Below are 26266 nucleotides of genomic sequence, written 5' to 3'. Positions count from 1 at the left end.
GGAAACTTCAAAGCCAATTTGGGGTTTTTTTTTTTTTTTTTTTTTTTACATCTTTTTTATTTGTTCTCTAGAAACAGAAATAAGATTTTACCCTTTTTTATGTTAATCAAGTTTATCCTAGAGGCTCTGCTCATTCACATTAAGTAGGATGGAATATGACAGTTTATAATTTAATTTTTTCAGAAAGCTTTTTTAGCATCATTTCCAATTCTGAATTAGAGAGCTTTACCTAAAATATTCCTCCGTGAGGAAGTGGATGGTTGTTTGCCATTTGATTTAGAAGAAATCCTCAGATTTTATCATTAGGATTTCTCTTCAGATTTAAGACTTAAATATAACTGGAGCTCTGTCTGATGCTGCCGTGGAGTTTGTGCAGTGATGCAAACTCACGATAAAATCCTTTCAGTACTTCAGGAAGCAGGGCCTTCAGATGGGGTCTCCATTGAAATTGTCTCCTATCTGGTTTGACTCTGCATGTTCATTTTTCTGATCTGGGTTCCATCAGTACAGAGTGATAGTACTGTGTTCTTATTAGATTATAGGTCTGAGGACTCTGCCATAATTCTAAAGAATTGATGGCAATCATAGCACTATAATTATTACAGTGTTTATCCTAGGAAAATGTATAAGTAACCTGCATATCAAAAAATAGATTTCATGTAAAGCTAAAATCTGTAGATATCTTCACCACTGATTTGTCAAACTGGGTAGAAGGAAAAAGAAAACTAAAAAGAGACAGGGAAGGAATTATCCCTGTAAAATGCATTTTACATTTAGACTTATTCTAGTTTTGGAGTCATGCGATTAAATTTTCTCTTCTGATGGCCCAAACCACGTTTGGTAATATTTGACTACCATAAGAAAACTAAACTCTTTCCAGCTGCATTTGACCTAATACTGATAATTTGCATCATTTCGCATTTCAGACATTCTTATCTAAGTTACTGCTGACCTAGTTTTATGGGTTATGTCTGGAAATACACGTCTTTGACTCACGGTCTTTCCATAATAAGAAGGGTGTGGTCTTCTAATTCTTTAGGGTTGTGCTATAAACACACACACACACACACAAAGCCTTTTTACTGACAGAGCGGGTAAAATGAATGAAATTTCCTTGATGCTCCAGAACATTTTTAACATTCTTTTTTAAGTAGCATTTTTCATACCATATTTGGGGAAAGGGAGGATACTCTTTGCTGAGATGGCTCTAAACAGTCTGCTCTGCTAGTTATTATTTCTATTCCCTTCTTTCTCATTATGATCTTTACTTTCTCACTGCTGTCACTTTCTTTCTTACTGCTTCCCTCCTGCAGCTGTTATCACTTGTCTCAAAGTTCCCTGGACACCTGCTTAGCCCAGAGCATACAAAGCTTAGACTCCCAGTTAAGGCCTCCCCGCTGTCATGGCGATTGGCACAGCTTCAGCCATGGCATTTGCATCGGAAGTGCCACTGTCATCTGGCCTCTTCAGCTTGGATATGTGTGGCTCCCACCACCGCCTTTTGGAATGTCCTAAAGATGAGCTTTGCTCCATCTTCTAAGAACGTTTCCGGTCAGGATGACTTTCTTTTGTTCTTCCAAGATCAAGCATGTTTGCATTCTGTTTCTGGTTAGCTCAGTTACTATTAGAACCCTCCAAAATTCCTGTTAATTCCTTTCAATTTGGATGAAATCCCTTTTGTATAATGACCTAATATCCTGGGAATGTGGATTTTTTTTTAGAACTTTTCAATACCAGAACATTTTAGAGGTCTCCAAATATATGAGAGGACTCCAAATATATGAAAATCCCTGGATCCTCAAAATAGAAAGAACCTTGAAAGGCCATCTAATCCATTTCCTGATTCATGTCCCCAAATGAAAGTTCAATCTGGTTTTTTTTTTTTTTAAGTCTTCTCACATTTCCTTTAAAATACTTCAGCTTTATAAAAATTTCAATTTCCACACCACAAACTCCTTATCAGGTCTGTTAAGGCCTGTGTAATACTGCCACAGTCTGCTTCTGTCAGGTCTCGGCCTCACCTCACAGCCAGGCCACCGTGTGGCACAAACCCAGAGGACCCTGTTAACATGGACTCAGTTAAGAGGCCTTATCCGGAAAAGCTCATCACATTCCATCTACGCTAGCTTCTCTCTTGGTTCCTTCAGTATCCCGGACTTTTCCTGCCTTGGTACCTTCACACATGCTATTCCCTCAGCCTGGAATGCTTTTCCTTTTCCTTTGCCATGCCAGGCTCCTTTGCAGCCTTAATGTCCCTGCTAAAGTGTCACCTCCTCAGAAAGGTCTCCCTCACCACCCTATCTGAAGTATGTGTTCTTTCCTCCACTCCCTCCCACTCTTTATTTTCCCACAAGTTGCCTTACTTTCACTTCTTCACAGGATTAAAATCTACTTCTAACTCTACGATTGTTTGTTTATTGCCTATACCCCCCTCTAGACTATGAATTCTGTGAGTTCGAAGACCATATCTGCTCTGCTTCTCCCTGTATATCTAACCCCTAGTGCAGCCTCTGGCACATAGTGGAAATTTTCATGAATGACTGACAGAGTACATTCGTCAATATCAGGCCACTTTCCTCGTGTTCTGCTGACAGAAATGGCAAAGCGCAAAAGTATAAACTGGGTAGAGCGTGTAATGGTGTGAAGCCAGTGGAAGGTCACTTGTCCCAGCTCTCACATTCATCAGAGCCTTACATTTAGACTTTTGAGCTTGTCTCTGAATTAAACAATCCTTAGAGTCACAGAAATACTCTGAGAGAATTGAAAGAAGAAGACAATTTGAGTCTTCTAAATTTGAGTCCCATTACTGGCCGCAACTCCAGTAAGTGGCCCACTAGGATTAAGTGCTGCAATTACTCTAGGAGAAGCACAGTTTTATTAAGCTATATATTTTTATATGTTGAGAGCATTGGTTAGATGTAAACATTTAAAACATAATTTTTTGAATTACTCTTTCAGTTATTTCTTCAGATTTTAATGAACTGACAGCTTCAAGAATGGAAGTTGCCTAGACCTCTCTCAACTTCCATGAGACCCTGAAACCAGGTGTAAATGTGTATTTTCTCTACTGAGATTTAATGATCAGAAACTATTATATCCATGGCATTTATATATTTACTCTAGACACACGTATTAAACATTTGCTATGTGCAAAGTTCTGTGTTATGTGCTGGTAGTAAAGAGGGAGAAAGGTTATAACCCTGGCCTTGAAAGGGGAAATACACAAAAGAGCACCATTTACACATATTAAAGTGCAGATGTTCTCTAGCAGATTAATCTGGCAAGAGTGTATAAGATGCGTGGGATGGGGTGGAGACTGGATATAGGGATCTGGTTCAGACCTGTGATGGTGAGGGCCTGAACTCAATTGGAAGCAGTGGGAATGGAAAGAGGCATGAGATGTGAGCTACTTTAGAGAAAGTGTTGGTGGACATAGGCTCATTTTAGTAACGGGTTAAAATATTTGACGATGACACCAAGGTTTCATGCCTTTTTTAACTTGGGGGAGGGTGGGAGCAGGACATGCTTCAGTGTATCCAGCTGCACTTAACCCCGCACCTCCACCGTCCGAGGCCTGATGCCTGCATCTCCATTATCTCACTCACTCTTAAAGGCCTCCGAATCGCAGAACCAAGAAAGCCTCAGATTCCCACTTCCTCCTGCCTTTGTAGCAGTTAACTGTGTCTGTCTATCTGCTACTCCCCCTTCTTCTGTCTGTTGGTGGTTCAGAACAACCCAGCCCTCTCCTCTCCATCACAAGGGAAGATTCCAAGAAGGCCTGTTTCTCCTGTTTCCAAATTTCCGTGTCGTGACTCGAACTTTGTAAAGAAACCTGTCATGGTTCTGAAGTCACAATGTCCTTCTGTCTTTCCTGTCTTTGGACCCCCTGAAGCCTTGTAAACACTGGTGCCCCAAACCAGGGAAGGGATAGGCCAAGTTTCCCCTCTGAGATGGGGTCACTGAGATGAGAGAGGGTAGAAGAGTGTACACTTGTCCATGGTTGCAGGGGAAGTCCAGCGATGGGAGGGATGCTGGAGGTTCTGAGCTCTGGTTCTTAATAGCGCCTGGAATGGAAGATATGGGCGTGTATGAGGTGAAAGCTGCTGGGACAGAAGAGCTGAAGGTCCCATCCTGCTGGAGAGCTGGGAGCCAAGAGGAAAACTTAATTTCCCTGTTGAGGTCTAGAGCATCAGCTGGGAGGCTGAGGCCAGGTTAAGTAAGTAGGCTTGGCTCAAGTGCTGTCTCATCCGTGACAATTTCCCTAGCCAGAGGCCTTCCTCTCTCCCTCTCCCTAACCTCCGGTCAGTTCTTATCCCCCTCTGCCCTGATTTATAGTCAGTGTATGACTATCTACTCCTGGCAAGGCACTTCCTTGAAAGCAGTGACTAGGCTTTGCCCCTCTGTCTCTTCCACCCTACCTGACCCCTTGCTTCACACATTCAGATTTGTTGAATTGCCGTAATGTCCTCTTTCTTAAGATCCAGTGGAGGTAGTTGGCTTCCGGACACCTAGTTGGTCTTGAAGGTGTACTTTTAGTATTTAAATTGCACCACTGACTAACTAGATAGCACTCAGAATGGCCCGTCGTAGGTGGGAACTGACTCCAGACTCAAGTAGGGCCCTTGTTTGAATCCAGCCTGGAGAGAAGAATCAACGGCAGAGGAAGCTGGAGCTGGTACCAGCCACTTATGGCCTCTGCCTATTGCTGGATACTTGCTGCTCCCTGCCAGACCTTTCTGCCCAGAGATCCCAATAGAGCAGGATTAAAGCTCTATTCTAGCACTACAGAGGTTCAGCATCTAGGCAGGGGACGGACCTGGCTGTACTAGTTCAGAGAACCAGTTGTAGGTGCCTAACAGCCTTCCCCTGACTCTCTTCCTCTCCGCTGAAAAATCAGAAGATCCAGAGAAAACTTAAGATGGTGGGTTTCTCTGTAAGAAATTTAAATCCCACGAGAGAAACATTCACACCACACAGTTTTTGCACATGTGGGAATGTGTGTGTCTGGGTGTGGACTGTGTTGGCTGTGACAGGTTCAAGTGACAGCCCTGTGCTTGTGCTCTTGTTGTACCATGTGGGTGATGAGTAGTCAGGAGGGTATTTTAGGATAAAGAGGAATGTTTGGCATCACAGCATCTGTATGACAAGGGAGAATAATTTCAAACACATTTCGGGGCCTCTTAATCCCATTTTTATGTCTTTATTTCATAAAGTAGTCTTAAGAAAGGAAAAGAAGGCAAACTCTGATATTTACTCTGCCTCTTCAACTATTTACCAACCCCTCAGAGACAGCTTGACTGTTCCCTTTCACCTTCTGGTGGAGAGAGGCTATTTTAATTAAGGTTATTGAGAGGCTACACAAAATACAATATAATGGCTCTGAACTCTGAGCTAAAAACAAACAAAAATAACCTTAAAGACAACTTTGTATGTAATGACTACTTCTCTCAGTTTGTGAGGACCCACACAAGGTAAGGCGAAGAGAATTTCAGGGAAACTTTTAACCCAAACCAATAAGTTTATAGGGTGAAGAGTAGATTCGGATAGCAAATATTTAATTTGCAAATATCAGTTTCCAGCCTTCTCTAACTGAATCCCTATATACATTTATAGTAGCTTACCTTTAACTTTTATACCCTCAGTGTTTGTTAAAGAAATACAACCCTTCCTTCTAATCACTAATCACCCATGAGGTTCAGCAGTAGCACAGCCACGGAGCTGGCACTCGCACCTGTCAGAGTCAACAGAGTCCCCTACAAGCAGACACATCCTGTGACGTACATGTCCAGAAGAGCAAAAACTGTGTTCTCATAATGAAATGATTTGATTTGACCCAGTAAGAATATGCAGCCTTAGTAGGCTAAAAGCCAGTGACAGGAAATTCTGTGTAATTTGGAGGAAGATCCATTCTTTTTCAGATAACACCTAGCTAACTATTTCAGTTTCAGGCTGATACTGTATATCAAGGCGAATAATTTTATTTTTTAAACCAGTTTGTACAAATCTTTACCTCCCACCAGCTGGATAAGCTTCTTTAATGGCATATTAGGCAGTTTAGAAAGTGCATTAAACCTTTAAAGCTCCGAGGTCACATGTAAGTAAGTTCATTTCCTGATGCCAGGCCTCAATTTTGAGCTTCAAGCCTCGGGGAGCAGCTTACTTGCATTGATGAGCATTTTGAATATAGGCCAAAAAAAAAAGCCCACAGGTCTCAGCTTTTAACAGTGTGTTAATCAGTCTACCTACATCCCAGGCACAAGTTTCTGAAAGACCTGGAGCTAATGAGGTTATAACTTTGTTCCCTCTCGCTCTTCACTCAAGGCATAATTCAATCCGAAGACAACTCAACCTGTCAAACCCAGACTTCAATATCCAACAGCTTCAAAAACAGGAACAGTTGACTGGAATTGGTCGAATTAAACCGGAGTTATATAAGCAGAGGTCACTGGATAATGAGGATGGGAAAAGGAGTAACAGCAAAGCCTGTGGGAAGCTGAACTTCATTTTAAAATATGACTGTGACTTAGAGCAACTCATAGTGAAGATTCACAAAGCTGTCAATTTGCCCGCCAAGGACTTTTCTGGGACTTCAGATCCTTATATCAAGATCTATTTGCTTCCCGATCGGAAAACAAAACACCAGACTAAAGTTCACAGAAAGACCCTGAACCCTGTGTTTGATGAAGTGTTTTTGTTTCCGGTTCCCTACAATGACCTTGTAGCCCGGAAGCTTCACTTCTCTGTCTATGACTTTGACAGGTTCTCTCGCCATGACTTAATCGGCCAAGTGGTGGTGGATCACTTCTTAGACTTGGCTGATTTCCCCAGGGAGTGCATCCTTTGGAAGGATATCGAATATGTCACCAATGTAAGTCTAACATTTCTTCATTTTGGTTGGGGGAAGGGCGCTTCTCGGTCAGCATGCAAACAGATTACTTATACCTTATTTTATTTTATTTTGGGGGTGGCAGAGTATAAAATTTATCTCAATGTACTTAGAGCTGTTGCTTCAAACCTCCTTGTACCTTTCCAGAAACAAGTCTTTCACAATATTCATTTTGCAGTTTCCGAGAACTACTCACGGAAGCAATATTAATAACATTCTCCCTTTTCTACTTTCTAATTCTAAGCAATTCCCTAATAGGCATTAGATATTATCTGTCCTCCTTACCTCATTTTCTTTACAGCTTTCTTAGGTTGTTTGTGCTAAGTGGATCCCGGCACCCTATTAAATGTTACCTGTAGCTGAGAGACCATTGCCTTACTCGCTGAGAGCGTTAAGCTCTTGCCATGTTCTCAGGTCAGCTCAGCAGCATTTCCCACGATCAGATCTTCAGCTTTAATCCCAGACGTGAGAATGATTGGGAAGAGTTGGCACCATATTTCTAAATACAGAATCAAAGTTACAAGGAGGTCCGTCTGAAAAGATCTACAGATATTGGCAAAACTAATCTATACAAGGTCAAATCCTATTTAGAGCTCAGGAGAGAGGGCAGAAGTGCTATGTAGCGTTGCCATATACCCATGTTTCCATTTAAACACGATATCGCAGCAGTGATGTTTTTACTCCATTTGCATCCTTTTCACTGTCTGCAGAGGTGTATTGATGCTCCTGAAATAGAAAGGAAAATTGGACTATCTTAGGAGACTCTGATATTTTAAGGCCACTTGTTTCGTTTCCCTGTCCAGATTGGCTCAGGCAGCTTTGTTAGCTCATCTTCTGCGGGCGATATCGTTCTCTTTCTCTGTCTTGGCATCCAAGACAGCAAGCACCATCATCCTTACTCTGCTCGGATGATGATCTAGCTTGAGTTTGGAGCCCATTTAGTGAAAGGCTCTCACTCTGCTCAGGAAGAAAACACACAAAATCTCTTCCCAGTGACCAAATACCCACACTGATACTCTCTCATCTCAGCCACTTTTGTGAACTGGGGACTCACATTCCAAGGGACACCTTCCCTTCACATCCTATGAGATACCAGTGCCAGCTTTGTCCTGCTACTCAGATAAGCAAAGTGGAACATGGAGTTTTGCTGGCCTTTATCATAATGATGAGGAAAGAAAAGAAGGAGCTGGAAAAGGTGCAGAGAACATCAGATGGTGAAACTAAGGTGATATGGGAGATTGGGGAAGGAACAGATCTCTTCAAACTTAAAAGGTTGTGATATCTGTAAACCCAAAAATGGATGCTGTGGGTGGCAAGGATTGTATCCCAAATCCCAATTGCCAAAATCAGAAGGCAGCTTTAGAAGCTTTAAAGAAACAAAATGGGCAGGCTGCTGATATTAAAGGATGAATGGCTCAAGAATGAACTGTCTCACTGGAGTTCTTACCAAGCCCCCTGAGGTACTGCTGGCCAACAGTGACGAGTGTTGGTAGAGAGAGGTTGGTCATATCATCTAGTGTGTGACATCATTTTATATTTTTTGACTAATGGATTCCGTAAAATAATAGCTGGAGTGGTCATTAGAAATCTCAGCAGGGATCCTGCTGTGAGTTGCGTTCTAAAGACTTTGTGGAAAGAGTAACACTGAGTGCACAGTGGCTGATAAAAATCTGGATAAGGCTGATCCCTGGTGGGCAGGTCTCTTAGATGAGAATATAGAATGACAGCCTGCAGAGACCTGTTGGCCCTGAGATCACTGCCATTGTAGCACTCTCCTGTGACTATGAGTTTTCCATCCAGTGACGGAGAATCCTGGATTTCCACAGAGTTGAGGAGAATGTGAAATTATTTATCAAGGAGGAAAACCAATAAGGCTAAAAGCCTCGAAATTCTCAGTTGTTTCCTCAGGCAAACAATAAATATTCTGAGCATTGATCTAAGCCTTTGGATGGCTAGCAGGAGAAAGGAGGTCCTGGGAATGGAATTACATGTTGTTTCATAATCTGCCATTAAAAAACAATTCCATTTAAAAATTGCTATTTGGGGCTGTTTGTGCTTTTTTGCATGTGACTTTGTACAGAGACTGAAAGTCTGAGATTTACCAAGGTTTCACTTTTATAATATAGCATATATGCCACACAGTGTATATGCTACACACGTACAGACTAATGAGGGAAATTAAAAGAGTAGTCACGACCCATCCCTCAGCTGAAGAGCAGACTACCACCAAGTACTTTGCTGATGACCCCTGGGTTGTCCTCCCCTGTCACATTCTCTCAGCCCATTCCTGCCAAGAGGAAACCACTATCCTGAATTTTATTTGTAAGACAATGTATTGTTCAGTTTTGTCTGTTTCTGCTTTTCATAGCTCTTCTTTGACTTCTTTTTCTCAGTCCACGTTGATCTTGACATTTAGCAATAGAGATGAGTGGAGCTCTGGTTCATGTATTTTCATTACTGTATAAAATTCCATTGTGTTATATACACAGATTAGCTCTCTTGTACTGATGATATTGGGTTGTGATTAGTTTTTTATGATTCTGAATACTGCAGAGAACATTTTTATGCACATCTCCTGGTTCACAGATGCATTAATTTCTCTAGGGTGTAGCCCTGATAGAGGAAAAGTACACGTGTTCAAATTTTCTAGGCAATGCCGAGTTCGTTTTTCCACCGTGGCTGTACAAGATGACCCTCCCACTGTGAGGTATGACAGTTACTAATGCTCCACAGTCTCACCAACTCTCGCAGTTGCCGCATTGTTTAATATGTGTGCATGTGCATGCACGTAAAATGGAATATGATTTGTATATTCTTGGCCACCAAGGTTAACCATCTTTTGATATGTTCATTGGTCATTCACATTTCCTTTCTTGCTAAATGTTTGTTCAGCACTTTTTCTTTTTTTTCCTATAGTTTTCTTTTTCCTGTTGACTGACATATGTTCTTTATATAGTCTAGATGTAATCCTTTGTTGGTTATGTGTATTGCAAACATAGTCTCTTCATTTATAGCTGTCTTTATACTCACTTGATGATATTTTTGATCAATAGAGGTTCTTATGTTTAATGTAGTAAAATGGATCAATATTTTCTACTGTAACTTAGCACTTTTCTGTCTTGTTCAAGAAATCCTTTCTTACCCTATGTCATAAAGATATTTTTCCTATATTTTCTGTTAGAAGGTTAAAAGTTCTGGGGCTTCCCTGGTGGCGCAGTGGTTGAGAGTCCACCTGCCGATGCAGGGGACATGGGTTCGTGCCCCGGTCTGGGAAGATCCCACATGCCGCGGAGCGGCTAGGCCCGTGAGCCGTGGCCGCTGAGCCTGCGCGTCCGGAACCTGTACTCCGCAACGGGAGAGGCCACAACAGTGAGAGGCCCGCGTACCGCAAAAAACCAAACCAAAACAAAACAAAGTTCTGCCTTTCCTAATTATAATTTTAGTCCACCCAGAATCCAATTACATTGTGAAATGTAATATAGGCATCCTGTATTAGCTTGGGCTGCCATAACCAAGTATATAGACTAGGTGGTTAAAGCACCAGAAATTTATTTCTCACAGTTCTGGAGACTGAGAAGTCCAAGATCAAGGTGCTAGCAGATTCAGTTCCTAGTAAGAGCCTCCTTCCTGGCTTGCAGGTAGCTGCCTTCTTGATGTGTCCTCACATGGTGGAGAGACAGAGCTCTGGTTTCTCTTCTTCTTCTTCTTGTAAGGACAATAATCTCATCATGGGGGCCTCACCCTCCTGATGTCATTTAAACCTAATTACCTCCCAGAGGACCCAAATACCATCACACTGGGACTTAGGGCTTCAACATATGAATTTTGGAGGGGCACAAACATTCAGTCCATAAGACACCCATATTTCTTTTTCTATGTGGATAACCAGTTTTCTGGCATGTTTTCCCAATAATCTGCAGTGTGTGGTCTGTCCTGTATAGGTCTCTATATATGAAGAGTCTGTTTCTGGATTCTCTTTTCTATCGATTTTTCTGTTTGAGTATCTCTACCAATAGCACTTGTAAATTAGTATCATTCTATGATAAGCTTTAACATCTGGAAGAGAAAATTATCCAGCCTGCTTTTTCTTCAGTTCAGTCTTGGCTTTTACTTGACTTGTCTCATAAATGTCAGATTGTCAAATTAAAATTTCTTTCTGGTGTTTGGACTTCTACGAAGTCTATAGATAAATTCAGGGAAATTTTACATCTTCTGTGATATTGAGTCTTTCTATTCATGGTCATAGCGCACGTCTCCATTTATTTAGTTCTCCTTTAAAGTCTTTCATTCAAGGCTTATAATTTTCTACATGAGGATGTCTTTCATGTATTTTGTTAGTTTTATTTCTAGGTATGTTATTTATTGTTATTTTCAATAGCATCTTTTCTAAAATTGCATTTTATATTGTTGCTATATAGTTATGCAGTTTAAAATTTATATATTTATCTTCTATTTGGCAATTTTTTTAACTTATTACTTATAATTTATAGATGCTTCTGAATTTTCTTTGTAGATAATCAGTCATGTGAGTTACGATAGTTTTGTTTATTTTTTTATAGTCCGTATACCTTTTATTTTTAATTTAGTGCACAGACTAGGATTTCCCTTACAATGCTCAATAATAATTGTGGTACTCGTCATCCTTGACTTATTCCTTTTAAATGGAATGTCTTTAACATTTCCATTGAATATGATTTTGCTACAGATGTATCATGGTTGTCTTATCATATTAAGAATGTATCCCTCTATTCCTAGTTGACTAAGCCTTTTATTAAATTGTAGTATAGTTGATTAACAGTATTGTGTTAGTTTCAGGTGTACAGCATAGTGATTCAGTTATTTTTTCTGATTATATTCCATTATAGGTGATTACAAGATATTGAATATAATTCCCTGTGCTATACAGTAAATCCTTGTTGCGTATCTGTTTTACGTATAATATTTGTATCTGTTAATTCCATACTCCTAATTTGCCCCCGCTTTGGTAACCATAAGTTTGTTCTCTATGTCTGTGAGTCTGTTTCCATTTTTTATATAGATTCAGTTGTATTGTTTTTTAGATTCCACATGAGTAATACCATATAGTATTTATCTTTCCCTGTATGACTTCACTAAGTATAATATTTTCTAGGTCCATCCATGTTGCTGCAAATGGAAATATTTCATTATTTTTTAAGGCTGAGTAATAGTCCATTGTATGTTTACCACATCTTCTTAAGCCAGTCATCTGTTGATGGACACTTGGGTTGTTTCCATCTCTTGGCTATTGTAAATAGTGCTGCTATGAGCATAGGGGTGCATGTATCTTTTCGAATTATGGTTTTCATTTTTTCTGGGTATATGCCCAGGAGTGGGATTGCTGGATCATATAGTAGCTCTACTTTTAGTTTTTTAAGGAACCTCCATACTGTCTTCTATAGTGGCAGCACCAATTTACATTCCTACCAACAGTGTACAAGGGTTCCCTTTAACTCAGCCTTTTTATCACAGACATTCACTTTATCAAATGCTATGCTTGTGAGTTTTTGTTTCATTTTAACCTACTATTTTGGTCAATTAGGTTGATCATTTTTCTAATTTTGAGTCAATCTTATATTCTTAGTATGATCCAGACTTGCCTTGATATATTGCCTGTTTTATACGTTGCTGAGTTTGGTTTGCTATTTTGTTTAACATTTTTTGCATCTGTGCTCATGAGTGATACGTGTAATTTACTTTCTTGTATGGCCCTTATCTGGCTTGGAATCAAGGTAATTCTTGATTTATAAAACTATCTGGGAGAATTTTGGATACCTCTCATTTGTTCCTGCTCAGGGCCCCTGGAGGCTTTGGGGGTTTTTGTTTATTTCTCTTCAAACTGAAAAGGGCTCCCTTAGTCTCTGGCTTCTGTTTAGTTCAGAAAATAAGGAAGGGGGGAGAGTGAGGTTGGGCTGTTTATTCCCCTAGATGCCTTCATTGGAGTATCCATAGGCTGGCAGTAACCATCAACTGAAAGCCATAGTCCTGAATATGTCTTTATTTTGCTGTTGTTCTTAGATTGTTTTTCTGGGTATAAAAATTGGGGTGTGGGGCATAAAACTCTCAGCTACTCTGATTGTAAAACCATCATTCCATAGTTTCCTGACCTTCAGTTGCTTCAGAGAAATCAACGTTTAGTCTAATATTTATTCTTTTGTATGTAATGTTTCTTTTCTTTCTTACTGCTTTCAAGATCTTGCTTTCCTGTTTAGCGTTTTGTAGTTTAACTATAACATTGATAAGTGGGCATTTATTTTTAGTTACCCTGACTGAGATTTATTGGGTTTCCTGAATCTGAGATTGTGTCCTTTTATTAGTTCTGGAAAAGTCTCAGTCATTTACTTCTTTCCATTTGTAGAAGTGTTATTTGCTGCATTTTCACGTTTGCCTAATATATATTTGATGGCCTCTCTCTTTTTTTTTAAACATACTTTCAATTCTTTTTTTAATTTCTTTTACCAGTTCATATGTAGGCATTTTTATATTCTGCTGCTTATAATGCCAGTAGCTCTGATCTTTGCATCTCTGATTCTTCTGTTTGAAATTTCCATCAACTCTTACTCGTCATGCATTGTTGATTCTTGGGCTTAGTTATTTGTGACTGTGAGCTCATCTAGCTTAGAACTTTATCAGTAGACATTTTCAAGCTTTGAGTTTAAAGTGCTTTCCTTCAGAGATGACTTGTGATTTCTTCTACCAGGTGCCTAGGCAAAATACCAACATGGAATAACTTTAAATTTTGAGCTTGAGGGTTTTTGGACAATGAAGTAGGCTGGATATAAACTCCAACTGTGTAAGTACAGGCTTTTATTAATGGTTAGAACCTGGAAGGGGTTATTTTTTCTTGCTTTACCTAGATTAAGTCCAAGACAGGATGTATTTCCAATGTCTACTTATTTAGGCAGAAGTTCTGTTTCCTTTGTCCTTTAAGGATGTGACCCTCAGTCTTGAGGACTCCAACCTTTATGCAGGATTCTCCCTTAGTCCGCTAAAACTCAGGCACTAAGCCACCAGAGATTCACATTTACCTCCATTCAAACTCCAGCTCCACAACTTACTCACCTCTGTAGGTTCATGTTTCTCATTGTTTCCGGCACTGAAAAATTCCATTTTTGTTCTATCAGCCCTGCTATGCGTTAAAAAGGATTTTGTAATCTAGTATTTTTACTTGGAACATCCACCCTATGTTTGAAATACTGTGTTCTATATTGCTCAAAGCCTGTTCAAAAGAGCAGTTTTTACTTGTACTAACTAAATAATAATCTATGTATGTATGTATCTATTATTTATTAACATAACTAATAATATATGTTAAATGCCTTGCAGTCGAATACCAGAAAGAGCCTGAAGAGGTCCTGTAATCTAAAATCCTCATTTAGCACATAAAACTGAAGTGGAGGGCCATTAAGAGAGTCAGCCAGGGTCACACAGCTGAATCATGGCCAAACAGGACTTAGGAGTGTTTTTCAACAGCCATTTCAGTCTGTCCATGAAAACGTGTCTCAAAATTATCATATATGCTGGTTTACTTTTCTTTCCTCTTTTTTTCCTTGTTAACTTGTACTAAGCTTTTAGATCCCAGCTTAAATGCCCCTTCCTTGGACAACTCTTATATGAGCCCTGGACTAGAATAGGTTTTTCTCGTATATGCATCCGTGATATTCTGTAATTCTATTATTATTCGTAATGCCTTTTTTTCTTCCATATATGTAAAACTTTAAAATGCAAGTTTATTTATTCTTGTTATTATATGAATGGTGTATATGTTTTATTTAAAAAATGTTTAGTTGAAGTATGATTGACAAATAACATTACATTAGTTTCAGGTGTACAACATAATGATTTATATTTGTATATAGTGTGAAATGATCAGCATAATAAGTCTAGTTAACATCTGTCACCATACATGGTTACAGATTTTTTTCTTGTGTCATTATACTTCCTCATATGTATTTGTTCAATTTTCTTTCTTCCCTATTAAACAGTTCTGTGAGTGCAGAGACCTTACCAGCTTGTTCATTACTCTGGGCTTAGCCTCTAGAATTGTGTCTGGAAGTGATAATAATTAATAAATACTTGCTAAATAAAATTAAGTTCTTCTTGAGGGGCTAATTTGGTGAGGCTCTAGGGACTGGTTTGGTTGGGGGGGTGTTATGCGGAGCTGAATCTATTAACTAATTTTTAAAATTTTGTTCGTTATTTCTCTAAGGAGATTATGAGTTTTATCAATGTTAGCAGTCAAATAAAAATTAATCCTCACACCTTCCTATGAAGGAACAAAGAGGCAATTATTGAGTGTAAGACCGATAGTTTAATTAAACCTCTCAACTATTGAAGCCAGATCCATCAATAATAATATATAATGCATTTCTGTGGGATGTATATCAGTCAGCAAGAGAGAAGATAGTATCTGGGGGAAGGTCCCAGCTGTGAGGGCATGAGTTTAGTGGTCTGGGTGAATGTTGGCTGTCGTGCCTATGCTCTTGGCAGTTGTAGTCCCCTCCACTCATCACTGGCTCCCTGGCAAACAGGCCCTGAGCACTTCAGGAATTTCTCTCCATGGCCCACTTAGAAACTGGTTCTGAGACTTTCTCTAGGACCTATGATCATCTCAGCTAGACTCTGCTTTGGAGGAGATGCCAGAGTTCTCACGCGGTAACAGTAGAAATCACAAGGTTCCCTCTATGCCAGTATTGATTCCAGTTCATAAAAGGGAAGGGTACAATTTGCAGCAGCATAGACTTTCTTTTAATATTATGAATTTTAAAACCTTGCATTTCCATGAAAATTAGACTTTGTGAGCTGTTTGCAATATTTTGCAGTGGTCGATTTAGGAATTTCCCTGTTCTGTTTTCCAGGGCCTTGGGGCCATTTCTAGACCTGATAAAGGTGGATACCTGGAACCACTCAGGGGAAGATAAAAGTATTCAGGGAAGCCCAGGATGCTTGCTTTTCGCAGTTGAATGAACGTGGGACAGGCGGTCTCCTGACTGAAGAATTTTATTCATTTAATCCTGTTTCGTTCCCTTATGCCTTGAGTCCTGAGTTGTTATCGTATGATTTTATGGCTTTGTCACATTCAGTGGTGTTCTGGTAGATGTGTCAACAACTGGCTGGGGGTGGGGGATAGGAGGGGGACCTGATTCGTAGCATTTGCTTGTTTCCACGGTGTAAATACTCGCAGAAGGGCTGATTTCAACCTACCGATATAATATCACTGAAGGTGGAGCTGGCCAAAGGTTCTCACGTTGGCTCCGGCAAGCAAGTGCCCCTGGTAAGAGCCTCCTCCAGTAACACTGCGTGTAGTGCTGAAGACGCTAAGGCTGACTGGTCCTGAGGAACCAACAATTCGAAAAACCCCATGGAAAGCCCTGGTTTCCAGCTGACAACAGAGAAGCCAACTTCCTTCTATAATGTGGATGTGGGTGGACTTCAGCCATCACTGGGGTCTAATGAGCTGTCTTCATGAGAGCCCACTGAATCCCACCCTACTGTTTTTCCCACTCATGATCCCTCAGACATGTTATCCCCTGGATGTTTAGATTATTCAGAGGGAGTGAAAAGGGGTAGAACTGCAGAACAGAACATCTGAAGGAAGGGATCAATAAAACTACAGGTCTCTGAAAAATTGACTTTGATAGCAATGTGATCTTCCCGGACCGGGGCACGAACCCGCGTCCCCTGCATTGGCAGGCGGACTCTCAAACACTGCGCCACCAGGGAAGCCCTGCATTTGCTTTTTTACTTATTTATTTTGGGCTCTACTGGGTCTTCGTTGCTGCGCTCAGGCTTTCTCTAGTTGTGGTATGCGGGGGCTACTCTTAGTTGTGGTGTGCGGGCTTCTTATTGCGGTGGCTTCTCTTGTTACGGAGCACGGGCTCTACGTGCGTGGAATTCAGTAGTTGTGACACGCAGGCTCAGTAGTTGTGGCCTGTGGTCTCTAGAGCACAGTCTTAGTAGTTGTGGCGCACGGGCTTAGTTGCTCCACGGAATGTGGGATCTTCCTAGACCAGGGCTCGAACCTGGGTCCCCTCCATTGGCAGGTGGATTCTTAACCCCTATGCCACCAGGGAAGTCCCGCATTTGCTTTTTAAAGTGAAATGTATGACATATACAAGAGTATATGTAATGCATATGTGTTACAGAACCAAACTTGGGTCCACTCGCCCCATGTGCAACAAAGCCAATCTACTGACACCAGTTTGTGGTGAAGGAAAGTGCAACGTTTATTGCAAGGCACCTAGTGTGAGGCCAAGCAAGGAGAACTGGCAGCTCATGCTCAAAAAGCCAGAACTCCCCGATGGCTTTTAGGGAAGTGTATTTAAAGGCAACATTAGGGGTGGGGGTGGCAGGGTGCCTGATCGGCTTGTGGACTTTCTTCTGATTGGTTGGTGGTGGGGTAACAGGGTGGTATTTGGGGAGTTAACGTCATCAACCTTCTGGTTCCAGCCTGTCTGGAATCTCCATGCTTGTGGTCAGCATGCAGATAACTTCTTCTACCTGGTAGGGGTTTTATTATCTGCAAAACAACTCAAGGATATGGTAAAATATTGTCTATAGCCCTTAAAGAGGAACTAAACGTCCTTAACTTTGTTTTATGGCTAAACTATGATGATTCTGCCTTGTTTGACTTGTTCTTTGTTTCTGCATTTTCTTACTTCTCTGATTAAATTTGCTATTTGGATTCAGGGAAGGCCTAGGAGGCTAAAGGTTTTGTACAAACAAGAGGAGGAGGACATGTGGTGGGGGGAGGTCTGTCCCTGGGGAGGCCCCACAGGGTCCTGCTTGGTTCATATGTATGATTGAAAAACAATAACAAAACGTGTATCTGTCAGTCCAGAGCTTAGCTGAAGAAAGATAACATTATCAGTCTCTTTGAAGCTCCCTGTGTACCCCTCCTCTGTCCCCAAACTCTGCTGCCCAGGTAATCAATATATTGAATTTCATATCTATAATTCTGTTGTTTCTAAGTCATTTTACCACATAAGAATAGTTTGTTCAATTTTGCCTATTTTTGAAGTTTATGTGAAAAAATTATATTTTATGTATTCTTCTGCAAACTATTACATTCAATATTATGTGTATTGAATCACTTACTTTCACCTACATACTGTAGTTCTTTTTTTTTCTTTGGCAGGGTGTTTTAGCATTTCATTGAGTAGTGTACGATAATTACTTATCTGGTCTCTAGTCAGTGGTTATTTGAATTAATTTTTTTTCTAGTTTAGAAAATGCGGCTATATGTGTATGTTCTGTACATTTCTCCTGGTAAATATGTGCAAGAATTTCTCTAAGGTATGTACCTGGGAATGGAGTTGCTAGATCAAAAAAACGATATTTCTTTTTTAATGCAGTTTTTAAAGGTTACACTCCATTTACAGTTACTGAGAAACATTGGCCATATTCCCCACGCTGCACAATATATCCCAGCAGCAGTACATGAGCCCGTCTTAGTCTCCATTCTCTCCAACATTTGGTATTGCTACATACTCTAATATGGTGACCACAGATTCTTTTGAGTTTTGTACATTGACAATTATACCATGCATGAATAAGTAGTTTTGTTTTTCTCTGTTTTCCTTTTTGATTCTTTTGGCTTCTCCCCTCATCCTGCTTTTTGCTGGCTTTGTTACATTTATCAGGACTTCTGATACAAAGGCCACGATAATAATTCTTGGCTTGTTCTGATCTTAAAAGGAATGCTTTGAATTTTCACCACTAAGTAGGACATTGCCTATAGACTTTGAAAACCTGAATGGATATTGAATTTTATCATATGATTTTTCTGAGTTTATTGAAATGATCATATGTTTTGCTTCTTTTATCTTTTAATGTGATGAATTACATTGCTTTATTTTCTGATTTTGGTGAGAACTTGTGTTCCTGGGATAAATCCTACTTGTTTATGATGTAGTTTTTTCATCTACATGAATGTACATGAATGTGTGTGTGTGTGTGTATTCACCTGTTTGGTTTATTAATATTTTGTTAAAGATTTTACAACTAAATTCATAAGTGAGATCAGCCTCTGATTTTATTTTATTGTTCTCTCTTCATCTGGTTTCATCATCCGAATGAGTGATGGAGCATTTTCTCTCTTCCTAGTCTCTTGAAATAATCTTTTCCTTCAATGTTTAGTAGAATCGACCCACACAACTTTCTGGGTCAGGTGTTTACTTTGGGAGAAAATGATTCCATTCCTTTGATGGCTATATAGCAGGATACAAGTTTTCTCTTTATGCATTGATTTTGGTGATACAGATTCTTTTAGAAATTTGCTTATTTCATCTGTGGCTTAAATATATGGACTTGAAATTCTTCATAATCTTTTCTAATCTTTTTACTTTCTGCCTCCTCTGTAGTTATGTCCTTTTCGCATTTCTAATACTAATGCATGATCTTTTCCTACTTGTTCCTGTTCTCTTTTTCTTTGATCAGTGCCATTGGAGGTTTGTCAATTTTGTTAGTCTTTTCAAGGACCACTTTTAGTTTTGTTGAGTCTATTTAAATTTTGTTTTTTACTTCTTTTTTTTGACTGTATGATTTTTTTTCTCTTTTTATTTTTTGGTTTATTCAGTTATTTCTAATTTCTTATATCTTTAGGTTAGTAATTTTAAGTCTCTTTAAACTTTTTTAAACCACCTTATTGAGTTATGATTGACATGTAAGAAGCTGTACATATTTAATGTATATAACTTGATAAGTTTGGGGATAAGTATACCCTCATGAAACTATCACCACCATCAAAGCCATTGACATATCTATTACCTCCAAACTTTCCTCCTGCTCCCTTTGTTATTATTATTAATATTACTATTATCATTATTTTGGTGTGGTAAGAACATTGACATAAGATCTACCCTCTTGGCAAGTTTTAAGTATACAAAATAATGTTATTAGCTGTAGGCACAATGCTGTATAGTAGATCTCCAGAAATTATTAATCTTGCATAACTGAAGCTTTAAATTTGCATGTGAGGCTATAACTTGCCCTTGAAGTACTGCTTTAGCTGTATGTCAACAAATTTTGATATTTATTACTTTCATATCATTCTGATCTAAGTGTTTTGTAATATCACATACAATCTTTTTCTTTGATCTATATGTTACTGAAAGGTGTATCTTAAAATTTTCACGTTACATAGTTTTTAAAAGATGTTAGTGCTCTAACTTAATTGGAATGTGATCAGATAATATAGACTATATTTTACAGATTATTTGATATATGTTGAGATTTGCATTATGTTATCTTCCACTTCAGTTTTTATAAATGTGTTGTATGTGCTTGAAAAGATCATGCGTTATTGACAGCCATATCTTGATTGACATTTTTTGTCAGGCTAATGTATCAGTTAAGGAGTGTTCTCATTTCATTCTTTTACATGTAGCTCTCCAGTTTTCCCAGCATCACTTACTGAAGAGACTGTCTTTTCTCCATTGTATATTTTTGCCTCTTTGTCATAGATTAGGTGACCATAGGTGCATGGGTTTATCTCTGGACTTTCTATCCTGTTCCATTGATCTATATTTCCAGTTTTGTGCCAGTACCATACTGTTTTGATTACTGTAGCTTTGTAGTACAGTCTGAAGCCCTCTAGCTCTGTTTTTTCCCACTATTATGTTTATTGTTGTTGAAATTTTCATGTAATTTGTCTTTCTTTATTTATTTTTTTAACATCTTTATTGGAGTATAATTGCTTTACAATGGTGTGTTAGTTTCTGCTGTATAACAAAGTGAATCAGGTATATATATACATATATCCCCGTATCTCCTACCTCTTGCGTCTCCCTCCCACCCTCCCTACCCCACCTCTCTAGGTGGACACAAAGCACCGAGCTGATCTCCCTGTGTTATGTGGCTGCTTCCCACTAGCTATCTGTTTTACATTTGGTAGTGTATATATGTCCATGCCACTCTCTCACTTCATCCCAGCTTACCATTCCCCCTCCCCATGTCTTCAGTATACAGTGTTTGTTTTTCTCTTTCTGACTTATTTCACTCTGTATGACAGTCTCCGGGTCAATCCACCTCACTACAAATAACTCAGTTTCGTTTGTTTTTATGGCAGAGTAATATTCCATTGTATATATGTGCCACATCTTCTTTATCCATTCATCTGTTGATGGACACTTAGGTTGCTTCCATGTCCTGACTATTGTAAATAGTCCAGCTCCGTTTTTCTTTCTCAAGATTGCTTTGGGGATTCAGGGTCTTTTGTGTTTACATACAGATTGTAAAATTTTTGTTCTAATTCTGTGAAAAATGCCATTGGTAATTTGATAGGGATTGTATTGAATCTGTAGATTGCTTTGGAGAGTATAGTCATTTTGATAATATTGATTCTTCCAATCCAAGAACATGGTATATCTCTCCATCTCTTTGCATCATCTTTGACTTCTTTCATCAATATCTTATAGTTTTCTGACTACAGGTCTTTTGCGTGCTTAGCTAGGTTTATTCCTAGGTATTTTATTCTTTTTGTTGCTGTGGTAAATGGGATTGTTTCCTTAATTTCTCTTTCTGATCTTTCGTTGTTAGTGTATAGGAATGCAAGAGATTTCTGTGTATTATTTTTGTGTCCTGCAACTTCACCAAACTCACTGATGAACTCTACTAGTGTTCTGGTAGCAACTTTAGGAATGTCATGTCATCTGCAAACAATGACAGTTTTACTTCTTTCTGTTCCAATTTGGATTCCTTTTATTTCTTTTTCTTCTCTGATTCCGTGACTAGGACTTCCAAACCTATGTTGAATAAAAATATCAAGAGTGGACATCCTTTTCTTGTTCCTGATCTTAGAGGAAATGCTTTCAGTTTTTCACGATTGAGAATGATGTTTGCTTTGGGTTTGTCATATACGGCCCTTATTATTGGGCTGGCCAAGAAGTTCGTTCGGGATTTTCCTGTAATATGAAAAACCCGAATGAACTTTTTGGCCAACCCAATATGTTGTGGTAGGTTCCCTCTGTGCCCATTTTCTGGAGAGTTTTTATCACAAGTGGGTATTGAAATCCGTCAGAATCTTTTTCTGCATCTATTGAGATGTTTATATGGTTTTCATTCTTCAGTTTGTTGATGTGATATATCACATTGATTGATTTGCGGATATTGAAAAATCCTTGTATCCCTGTTCAACTAAGTGTTATTCAACCTAGAAGTCCTACTACGCTTAGCCCCTCACCTCATTAAGCAGGCCCTTCCTAGATCTACCCAGAACAGATTAGGTGTCCCTTGTGTGCTCTTAAAGTTTCTTCTTTGTTCCTCTTCATAGCAGTTACCACATTTGATTGTGATTGTGTGTTTATCCCACTAGACCAGATACTCCTTCAGGGCAGTCTGTGACTGAACCCTCAGTCCTTAACCTAAGAGTTGGCTGTTAAATGCATTTTGAGTGAAAGAATGAATGAATGAAGAAAGCTCTAATACAGTGTGTGTCTTTAATAGGATTCTCTAGAAGCAGAGGGTGAGAGGATTCTTGTGCCGTGATTTGTTGGGGGACTGCTCTCTCAAGTGAAATCTGTAAGGAAGGAAAGGGGAGCAGGATAGGAAAAGAGGGGAGTTTGGTTAAAGCCTGTCCTGAGCCTAATCCCATAACTGTGGAACATGAAAGGTACCATGGAGGTAGCCCACCCTGAGACAAGGGGGCTGCCTTTTAACCCTGTACTAGTTTGTCATTGGCTGCAGGCCACCCCTGGGTAGAGGGTATAACTTACCAGTCATTTAAGATGGCTCCCATCAGCTGGGGAGAATTCCTTCAAGAAGGATGCAACCATGAGCTGTGGGCAGCCAACATTCACAGCAGCTAAGGATTGGGTGCACCGGCCTGGTAAAGGGGATCTAGGCAGGACTACAGTGTGATACAACAGAACAATGGGGAAAGGGCTTATGGAGACACAGGAGAGATGCTGACTCACGTGACCTCTGAGATGTAAGGAAATGAAGAAGGAGAGAAAGGACTCTCTTCCTCCCCCACTACCCCAACCCTATACACTCCTTTCCCAGCCAAGAGTCTGCTTGCTGCCTCTGTGTGGGTACCAAAGGCAGATGTCTGCATAGCCAGCCAGGTGCTCCTGAGAGGGAGGCTGGAGTGGGCTCCACTTGGCCCCTGTTTACGTAGATATTTCCACAGTGGATACATTTGGACAGCACAGTTCAATGAAAAAATCTGCGAGCCTGAACATCTGAAGGAGAACAGAGTTGTCAAGGACAGCAATTTCATCTCTGAAGAAAGGTGAGGCTAGTCCGGTAGAATGTCCCCTGGGACCATTTTTAATAATCTTCTACCTGTGGAAGCATTATTGTCCAAAATAGTGACCCAGTTTCCTGACAGAAAGCCTTGTCCCGTGGATTGGCATTTGCTTGCTTGGAAAATGAGTTTTGAGCCTTTGGAGAATCCAAGTAGTCTGTGGTATTTACAATACAGCCTTCCTGTCCAGTAGTTAAGTGTAGTCTAATTCTGACAGACGGCTTCAAGGGAAATTTTCTTTCAGATTGGATTATGCTTCCATGTCTAAATGCTCTAATTAAGGGGAGTATATAAACATAGTGGGGAGGGAAAGGGAGGGAAGGTAGACTGTTCCTTAGGAAGCTGTTTTGGAAAATGGCCACGTTTGCAATCTTTATCTTCCTAGCCCCACACGCGCAGCTACACTGAGAATCTAGGCCACTGCTTTGCTAAAAGCATGGTAGTGCTGGATCAACGGTCCGCTTTCAGCAAGGAGCCCTCACTTAATTTCCTACGAGGTCCTGTCCCTCTAGCCTCATTTCCATCTGGTTTCGTCTTTTGTTAACTGTCATGTTAACTAACTTTGTAACTATCTTGGGGTGTAATTTCCAGAATAATTTTATCATTAACATGAACAGGACTAAATTTTTTATTTTTTAATTTTTATTATTTTTTTTTTGCGGTACGCGGGCCTCTCACTGTTGTGGCCTCTCCCGTTGCGGAGTACAGGCTCCGGACGCACAGGCTCAGCGGCCATGGCTCACGGGCCCAGCCGCTCCGCGGCATGTGGGATCTTCCCGGACCGGGGCATGAACCTGTGTCCCCTGCATCGGCAGGCGGACTCTCAACCGCTGCGCCACCAGGGAAGCCCAGGACTAAATTTTTAAAACCCCAATTGATCTATCAATTCAGTTGTGTTAAACATTGCTAACCATTCTTTTATAAGTCTAATACTTTGGTTTTAAAATATTTAATACTTAAGATTCTACTCTGTTACCTTTCTCTTTTTTCCTTTTTTTTCTTTTTTAATTTTTTCTTTTTCTCTTTTCGTTTGTCTTTTTTTTCTATTATCTTTCTTAATTCTTACCAATTTGAGACCTAAGTAGCTATAGGAAAAGTCTACTTGGCTGTCAGACACAGAAGGATGTATATTGCATGAGTGGGTTGAGAAAAATCTAATCTGGAAGTCAGGGAGTGAGTTCTGGGTTAGGAAGTGAGTTCCAGTTCTGTCTCTATCATTTATCCAACAAATGTTTTTGAATGCCTACTGTGTGCCAGGCAATGTGCTAGGCATCGAGTACGTATGGTCCCTACTCTCTTAGGTCCTGAGAGATGGGAATGTGAGAAGAAGGGACAGATAGTAAACAGAAATTTTCCCAGATAATTATTTACATGTGTGGTTGGTACTATGCAGGAGACATAGGTGAGTACTACTTTTAAGACCTAACCTAGCCTGGTGCATCAAAAAAGGATGCTTGGAAGAGATAACATTGAAGTTGAGGCTAAAGGAAGGATAGGAGTTGACCTGGAGGAGAGGAAAGTTCTAGGCAAAAGGAAGTGGTATGTGCAGAGGTCCTGAGACAGAAACAGTTTTGGCAAGTTCCAGGAGCAGAAAGCACAGAGTGGTTAAAATTGGGGAAACAAGATGGAAAATAGACCAGAACTCAGGAAGGAGCAAGATATTAAGTAGGGTCTTATAGGCAAGAATAAGTCTTTGGGTCCTGATTTTATGAGTCATTTTTGAAAGATTTTGAAGAGTGACACAAATAGATTTATGTTCTTAAAAGATCGCTCTGGCTGCGGTGCAGAGAATGGACAAGAGGGGACAGCGAGGAAAGGGTCAGGCTATTGTAGAGGGCCAGGAAGGAAATGATGATTCTCTCACCAGGATGGTGGTAATAGACAAGGAGAAAAGTAGCAGATTCCAGAATTTTTTAAAAAGTTTTATTGAGGAATAATTGGTATACAATAAATTGCATATCTTTAAGGTGTACAGTTTGACAGTATTTGACATTTGTATACATTTGTGAAAACATCACTACAATCAAAATATCGAATATATTTATCACCCCCAAAACTTGTATTATGCCCCTTTGTATCCCCTCCCTGCCATCCATCCTCCAGTCCCCAGGCAACTGTTAATCTAGATTCTGTCAGTATAGATTGGTTGGGATTTTTCTAGAATTTTATATACATAAAAACCTTACAATATGTTCTTTATTTTGTTTAGCTTTTTTCAATCAAAATAATCATTTTGAGGGCTTCCCTGGTGGCGCAGTGGTTGAGAGTCCGCCTGCCGATGCAGGGGACATGGGTTCGTGCCCCGGTCCGGGAGGATCCCACATGCCGCGGAGCGGCTGGGCCCGTGAGCCATGGCCGCTGGGCCTGCGCGTCCGGAGCCTGTGCTCCACAACGGGAGAGGCCACAACAGTGAGAGGCCCACATACCGCAAAAAAAATAAGTAAATAAATTCTCATTTTGAGATTCATCCATGTTGTGTGTATTAATAATTTAATCCTTTTGTTGCAAATTACTGCTCCATTGTATGTATACAGCACTATTTGTTTATCCGTTGCTCATTTGGATTATTATTATTGGATTATTTGGGTTATTTTAAGTTTGGAACTATTACAGATAAAGCTCCTATCAACATTCATGTGCTTTGTGTGGGCATATGCTTTCATTTTTCTTGCATGATTACCTAGGAGTAGAATGGCTGGGTCCTGTGGTAGGTATGTGTTTACCTTTATAAGAAACCGCCTAACTTTACCAAGATGCTTATACCATTTTACATCCACACCAGTGGTGAAGAAAGCTCTTGTTGCCCTACATTCCCACCAGCACTTGGCAAGGTCAGTCTTTAAGTTTAGACATTCTAAGGGGTGTAAAATGGAATCTCATTGTGGTTTAACTTGCATTTCCCTGATGACTTATGTTGAGCATCTTTTCATGTGCTTATCTAGCATCTGCTTATGTTCTTTGCTGAAGTGTCTGTTCAAATCTTCTGTCCATTTTTATTTTTTTTAATTAATTAATTATTTATTTATTTTTGGCTGCATTGGGTGTTCATTACTGCGCGCGGGCTTTCTCTATTTGCGGTGAGTGGGGGCTACTCTTCGTTGCGGTGCGCGGGCTTC

The 26266-nt window shown here is 39.8% G+C and overlaps 1 protein-coding gene across 1 annotated transcript in view; it reads left to right on the top strand.

Annotated features, from left to right (window-relative positions):
• Positions 1-26266, top strand: part of SYT9 (synaptotagmin 9) — a 137957-nt gene that overhangs the window by 58930 nt on the left and 52761 nt on the right. Inside the window, exon 3 of the mRNA XM_024757027.1 lies at positions 6322-6868. Coding sequence (XP_024612795.1) covers positions 6322-6868 — 547 coding nt within the window. The remainder of the gene's footprint in view (positions 1-6321; positions 6869-26266) is intronic.

This window comes from Neophocaena asiaeorientalis, unplaced genomic scaffold (assembly GCF_003031525.2).
Source record: "Neophocaena asiaeorientalis asiaeorientalis breed wild unplaced genomic scaffold, Neophocaena_asiaeorientalis_V1.1 scaffold504, whole genome shotgun sequence".
Classification (NCBI taxonomy): domain Eukaryota; kingdom Metazoa; phylum Chordata; class Mammalia; order Artiodactyla; family Phocoenidae; genus Neophocaena; species Neophocaena asiaeorientalis.
Note: the sequence above shows the minus strand (reverse complement) of the source record. Positions and strands in the feature narration are given on the sequence as shown.